This window comes from Neomonachus schauinslandi, chromosome 12 (assembly GCF_002201575.2).
Source record: "Neomonachus schauinslandi chromosome 12, ASM220157v2, whole genome shotgun sequence".
In the NCBI taxonomy this organism is placed as follows: Eukaryota; Metazoa; Chordata; class Mammalia; order Carnivora; family Phocidae; genus Neomonachus; species Neomonachus schauinslandi.
Window position 1 is genome coordinate 28,458,515 of NC_058414.1, and position 7,636 is coordinate 28,466,150.

General features: G+C 35.0%; 1 protein-coding gene across 2 annotated transcripts in view; it reads right to left on the reverse strand.

The window, feature by feature from the left end:
• Nucleotides 1–7,636, reverse strand: part of SEMA3D (semaphorin 3D) — a 137,113-nt gene that overhangs the window by 27,635 nt on the left and 101,842 nt on the right. For both annotated transcript variants that reach the window (XM_021689669.1, XM_021689670.1), the window contains exon 11: nt 1,385–1,607. In XM_021689669.1, coding sequence (XP_021545344.1) covers nt 1,385–1,607 — 223 coding nt within the window. The remainder of the gene's footprint in view (nt 1–1,384; nt 1,608–7,636) is intronic.

The following is a 7,636-nucleotide window of genomic DNA, read 5'->3' on the forward strand; positions in this document are numbered from 1 at the left end:
ATTAACTTATACAAAATAGATGCTTTTAAATTCTGGCACTGTGGTTGAAGAATATTCACATGTATGGTAATGATCCTATTTGCACAAAATAGTCTGAATTATTTAACTCTGTTTTTAAATGATTCTAGGATTTTTGAAAAATATTAAATATACATTTTCCAAATGTCATAATTGAAAATCTATCCATCTTATTTACCTTATAATTTTCTCAGCAAAAGTTAGGTAGTGCCACCTACTGGCTGAATAGCATTTACAACACTGGAAATGACCTAGGAATGCTTTGGGTGGGCTCTGCAAATTAAGGGGCAAAATCCTTAGAATTCATGAGAGATTAATTATTTCAAATTTTGTCACTTCAGTAGTAATCTCTACAGTCTTGAAAGCATCACTTCCTTTCCTGGGTCTTGGTATTGCCATCTGCAACATCATCAGGCTTGACAATGAGTATTCCAGAAAGCCCTCTAAGTGTGTGACACACACACTCCCTGATAAACCCTACTTTTGTAAAGCTACGTTTAAAAATAAATAAATAAAACTGTTCTCTAGTTCTGAAAACCTATTTCAATAAAAATGTCCCATTTCTTGAAAACCCATTAATTTCTATTTCTTTATGCAAGGCCTGATTCACTAAATCATACAACATTTATCCACGATGAAGTACTTTTGTCTAAATGATGCATGTTAACTCTACTGCCATTAGAATTCACATGGTATTATTAAATGATACCTTTTTTCCTTTTTCCTTTTTTTTGAGACAGACTATATAAGCAATATTTCTTTTTCTGGAAAAATATTTTTTAATCATTTTATAATTACTGAGTTGACAGACAAAAAAATTAAGTAAAATGGGCTCTAATAATGAAAGTTATACTTAATCCACAAAATTCAAAGACAGGAAAAATGATTTCCAACAAGTTTCTACTTAAAGATTTTTACAAACTGTTGCTTAATTTTTTGAAAAGCATCTTAACTCAGTCAGCGATTCTCAAAATTGGGTGAAGGGATCCTTTGAGGGGGCTTATCAAAAATCTCCCTAGAGAGAGGAAAATGTGAAGTTTGAAAAGAAACATTGCTTTACCATACTTGTTTAATTTTAGTCCATAGTCAATCAACAAATATGTGTTGAGCACCTAATCTAAGCAGGTTTTTTGTAGTCATAACATACAAATATATTTTGAAATCTCAGATAATACCAAAGGAGGGGGGGAGATATTTATAACTGTCACTTAAAAGCATGTGTTATGTAATGGTAAGAAATACTGACTAGATATTAGCTAATAATTACTCAGCTTGATTTTTACCAACCATCTTTTTGAAGTTTTGCTTTCTTTGTCTAATAGTGAAAAATTCTTTTGGAAGAAAGCATAATCTGGTTCTAGCATACCTGTTCCAAGGAACATTACATCGTATTGACCATCTTCTGCAACAACATGATCCACCACGATCTGGGTCAGTCTGTAATCCACATTGATCCTCTTGAATGTAGGTCCTCCCGCAACTGGGTATACTGATTTAAACATCACAGGGTGCCGCTTGATGAAACTGATGACATCATCCGGAAAATCTCGGGTGGATTTAATCAGTGGATCATAGGTTTTGCTTGGACACTGAAAAGAAATGTGAAGAGGAGTAAAGACATTGTTCATGCACCTGAGGAATTTATACTTACTTATAATAAGGTTTTTAAGACTTACCATTGATAATATTAAAGGAATGGTCAACAGGATCAATATAGAATCACATGCCCTTGTAAATAAAAGCAGTTTACCTTGAATATATTTAAATCCAGTTTTCTCTCTCAAAAATACTTTAATTATTAAAATGGAATATTATTCAGCCATAAAAAAGGAACGGAATTTTGTCATTTGAGACAACAAGGATGGACCCAGGGGGCATTATGCTATGTGAGATGAGGCAGACAGAGAAAGGTAAATACTGCATGACCTCACTTACATGTGGCATCTTAAAAACAAAAACACCAAATTGATAGATACAAAAAACAGATTGGTGCTTACCAGAAGCAGGGAGTGGGAGGATTGGCAAAATGGGTGAAGGGGGTCAAAAGGTAAAAATTTCCAGTTTTAAAATAATCACATCATGGGAATATAGTGGATAGAATGGTGACTAGAGTTAATAACACTGTATTGCATATTTGAAAGTTGCTAAGAGAATATACTTAAAAGTTCTCATCACAAGAAAAAGAATTTTGTAACTATGTATGGTGATGTATGTTAACTGGACTTATTGCATGTTTTTCAAGATATACAAATATCAAATCATCACTTTGCACATCTGAAACTAGTATGTCAATTATACCTCAATTCAAAATTGTATATATTTTAAGTCCTTTATCTATGCCTATTTGGGATTTTGCTTTTGAAATACTCTTTTCAGTTACACTAGCACGAGTGAAAATTCATAATTTCAATTCCAAGGCAATTGTCTTTCCTTCCAAAAATTCTGACCTCAGAAAGCTGACTATAAAACCCCATGCTACATGTTTCTGTTGTCTTTTGAACTGTTCTCTTCTTGAATTAACTTTGCATCCCAAAAGACAGCTGTCTCTGTTTGTTGGCAGGTGAAATGGCTAATGGTCATCAAAGAGAACCTAGTAGAACAGATTACCCTTGCTTATTCAGGCTTCCCAAGTTTCTCAAAAACTTTCTAAGTTATACATATTTTTCTATATTTTCTAAAGTTCCCACAGTGAATTTGTTAGGAAGATTACTGTTTCCTAAGAAGATACATGAAATTTGAGTTGAAATAATTATGAAGAAAGTGATCTATAAACATGGGAATATATGAGAAACCATTATTTTCAATTTCTTTTCATTCATTTATGATTGCAGTTTTAAATTAACCCATGATTATTAAAAATTAAATGGAACAAATCACCACATCATAAAAATTACTTATAAAAGAGCTTTAATAGTTTTACACTGTAATTAGTTTTTTTTATAACTGGTGTGAAAATTATGCTGTGAACAATTCAACAGCTCTTTCCCTGAAGGATCTGTGCAGAAACCATTCAGGGAATTTTTCACTTCTGTCTGAAATTGCCTCTCGTGTGCTTTTTGTGTTCACTAATTCAATAGTTAGCATACCCTGCCCCCTGGTGGTAAAACACAAAAGTTCAAACTAGTACAAATTAAATGAATTTGATGTGCCTTTATCCAAAGAACATGAATACGAAGAGAATTCTTTCATAATTTGATTTTTTTACCAAATATACCAAACCTATTTTATTATTTCAAAATATTATAATTCAGAACGTTAATTCAGAACAATTCTGTCATCACATTTGAATTCTTAATGGACTAATACATTCTTGTGGAATGGAAAACTTTGGCTCTATGTTGCAGGTGTAGAGAAGAAAATGAATGACATTAAGGAAAGTCTATAAGGAAGCTCTGCTTTCTCCCTGTTTTCATATTTAGACAAGTTGGAAACATAATCTCCCCTGAACTGAGCCATTTATACCAGGCTCTAACTGGAATTTTGTCAAGGCTTCAAACTATACTTCTCAGATCCTTGAACTCAAGAGGATCATTCTCAGGGAATTAAATATACTGGAATTAGTCACAATATATGACCCTGAGATCCAATTTTATAGGAATAAAATCATAATGGGTCACTAAATTAGAAGAAATCTCAAAGAAGTTGTACTAAAAACTGTTAATGATTTTCCATTTGTAATTTGAGAATATTTCTATCTTTTACAGAAATCTCACATGTCTGGTCTTAAAAAAAACTAAGCTTTTCCTGATATCTATTTGTCCCACGTCTGCACCAAAGAGGTACAGAATATTAGCCATTTGGTAATTACTTAGCATATTCTTAACTGGCTGCTGGTCTAAAGATCTAAGTGTCTTTAGTCATTGTTTCTAGCACTTTGCCTCCAGCCAAGTGGAATCTGTCAACTCGATAATGGAAGGAACCCTATATTAAAATGGATTAAGCTACAACTCAAAAGGATGTGGAGCTCAAATGATACAAAGCTCTTGCCCAATTACAGGCTGCACGTTTGATGCTCCGTCAAAGGCGACTCATAGTGGGCTTATGGCTTATACTGCCTGAGGTACAATCTGGCTGGTCTATCATTTAAATCAAAGCAAAAGCATGATTTTGCTTGCATTACATTTTTGAAATAGCCCTCCAGTTTAAGAAAAATTTTTTTCTTTTGACTTTGCAGCTCTAGTTATGCAAGTAACCAATTTCCAAAAGAAATATCATGACATTCAAGCCACAGTTTTTGATACCACAGTTTTCAATAATTAGGAATTTTAATATGAGTAAAGTATAGAGGAATGAAGACATGAACAATTTAGCAAAGAGGCAAACATGACCATTTTCCTCCTTGCTCACCTCTGACAAGAAGGGTGAAGGGTAATAAAATCTAAGGAAAAAAGAAGAGAAGGAAAACCTGGTTTCTATTGACTATTATAAAATGATCTTTGAAAATGTATTTTTTTGTATGGCAGCTTTTCCATCTGGCATGCTGCCAGTGTTTGGATAAGATCTTTATCCTTTAGGTTGCTGTGCATGATCTCTGAGGTCCACGTCTCCACTCTGCTTTCACAAACGAAAGTGATTTGGTAGAGTTGCTCCCTGAGGTTTAAGATAGTACCGTTTGAACTAAATATTGTTATTTTAGCACATTGAAAACAGTAGAATTTCCTTTGATTTCATACAGCTGTGTAGCACACAGATCTAAAAATAACGAGATGCCAAGCAACCCAAGCAGGTAAGACAGTAAAGAAGGAAAGAAAAATCCCATAAAGGAAAAAGAAAGTGTGGGCAAGGGGTGCCTGGGTGGCTCAGTCATGTGAGCATCTGACTCTTGGTTTCGGCTCAGGTTACTATCTCAGGGTCGAGAGATCGAGGCCTGCGTTGGGCTCTGTACTCAGTGAGGAGTCTGCTTGAGGTTCACTCTCTCCTCCCTCTGCACCTCTCACCACTCGTGCTCTCTCTAAATAAAATCCTTAAAAAGAAGAAGTGTGGGAAAATGTACATCTGAAGTAAACGATCCTATTAGTTTCCTCCGAAAACCCTAGGAAATGTTCCTATTGAAGCTCTACATCTCAGGTATTAAAAATGTCGTGAATTTTTGTCTGTATGTCTGTCCTCTTAATTTCTACCTAGTAACACAGTCCATCTGACTCTATGGTAGAGAATCATTTATTTGCGGCGCCGGCTTTCTTAACATTTGCCTGAGTTCTACCACTTCAGTTCCTGTAGGAAATAAATCAGGGAACTTATCTGTGTCTCCACCTACTGTGTTGAAAAACTCTTAAGATAGTTTAAATTTTGAGGAGGAAAGAAAAAATCTATACCAAAATTTGAAAATGTGAGTGTCTTGCTGGAAGCAATAGCAGCACAAGAGTGTTCCAGAAAAGGGACCTGCCCAGGCACACCGTGAGAGGAAAGGGGGGAGCCCACCAGCAGCCAGCCCTGGTTCGGCACCTATCTTCCAGGGCTGGCTGCACGCACGGCTGGCGCCGTGTGACTGTGTTATGCTTGGCAGATCTGCCTGTTTGTATAGTGCCTTTAGCAGTGCGAAGGGAAGCGACGGATAAGAGGAGAAAAATAGGTTTTATCCAATGAGAGAACTTTGCCCCTTGGAAAGGCACCAGACAGCTGTTAAAAGTTTTCTCCCCCTGCTGCTTCAGGCTGTTCTCTACAGGTTGCACCTTTCCTTTTAAACAAATCAGAGGGTTGACTCATGTGAGGGAAGAAAGACATGGCACATGGGAAGACTAAACCAGGCTTTCATTTTCAGCAAGCTGAGAAAACTAAGCTACATATGTAAAGGAAGTCTGATTTTTATTTATATATATATTAAAAAAAGGCAATTTCATAGGTGCCATCCTATCCCCTTGCTGATTCATCTAAGAGTCAGTTTATAACACGGATGGGGAAAGATCCTGTATTTAATGTCAGAGGCAGAAAGGCCAGGGATGCAAATATACAGGTGCATTTGTCTCTTTCTCTATTTTGTTTTTGCAATTAAAAACCAACTTTATTGTTGTTATATCTGAACCTTGAATATTCTGCTATGTTTACAAGGTTAAAAAAAAATCTCGTTTCCTTTTTATTGTTCAGTGTCTAATAAAGCAATTATGTTTTCTAGCATTTGAAGAAATGAATTTCCTATCTGCAAATATCCATTCAAAATTTTATTTAGTACCAGCAAATGAATTTTAACCTCTGGACCTAAAAATGTAATAGTAAGCTCCCCAGCTTAAATGAAGGTTGGATTCTGTCTACCCTAACTGGGTAGTAATTTAAAGATGACAATTAAGCCAACAATTTTGGATCATTTACTTTCTAAGTTAAATAGTTTTAAGCTGAATTTAATCTTGCGAGACATTTAACAAAATATGGCTGTAGCTCTTTCTCTTTTTTAAAGTTTCCTTTCTTTTAGAGGATTTTCTATACGAGAAAAAGGAAAACACTATTGAACATAGTAAGTGGCTTGGGATTTGGACAACTTCATTTTAAAAGAGAATGTTGGCTCCATGGGAAAGAAAGCTGAACGCCGGCTGAAAAGAGTAATTAAGAAATGTTAGAAATCAGTTGCCTCTCAGGGTTTCAGAGAAACACAGCCTGTTTACAGTTAATGGAAAATGAGTGATGTTTTGTCATACGCCCTTGGTTAAGTGTAGTCAAAATTTGGGAACTTAGAGTCAGGAGGCCCAGATTGTACACCTGTCTCTGCTGCTCTCTTCTGGAATCAAAAAGCTGAAGGGATAGAATTAAAGATATCCCTGGTAATTTAGGGGTGGTGACAAAGTAACAGTTTGTTATCCAATAAGAGGAAGGCCACACAGTGAACAGATGTTGGGAAGAAAATAAAACTGTGAATTTAATATAATTGAGGCCTCTACAAGCTAGTGGTGCATAAAATGAGATTTTCCCAAAGTTTCCCACAGATTTTTAATGAATTAGGAAAGCCTTACTTAAAACAAAACAAACAACAAAATGTTACCCATATTGCGCAGGGGCCTAAATGGGAAGCTAGCGTGAGATGCCGTGAGAGAATTCTTCCATTATTTTTCACTCCCATTTGGTAAGACTATCACAGTCTAACACTATATAAACCAAAAGGGAGTTTAGGATACTATTTTTTAATTAAATTTTTAATTTTAATTCCAGTATAGTTAACATACAGTGTTATATTAGTTTCAGGTGTACAATATAGTGATTCAACAATTCTATAACTTACTCAGTGTTCATCATGGTAAGTGTGCTCTTAATTCACATCACCTATTTCACCCATTCCCCTACCCACCCTCTGGTAACCATCTGTTTGTTCTCTACAGTTAAGAGTCTGTTTTTTTGTTTCTATCTTTTTTTCCTTTGTTCATTTGTTTTGTTTCTTAAATCCACATAGGGGTGAAATCATACGGTATGTCTTTCTCTGATTTATTCTGCTTAGCATTATACTCTGTAGCTCCATCCATGTTGTTGTAAATGGAAAGATTTCATTCTTTATTATGGCTGAATAATATTCCATTGTTTGTATGTATGTGTGTGTGTATATATATATATATATATATATATATACATATAAAATGGAAGCACCCCAAGTGTCCAGCAATAGATGAACAGATAAAGAAGATATGTGTATATATAT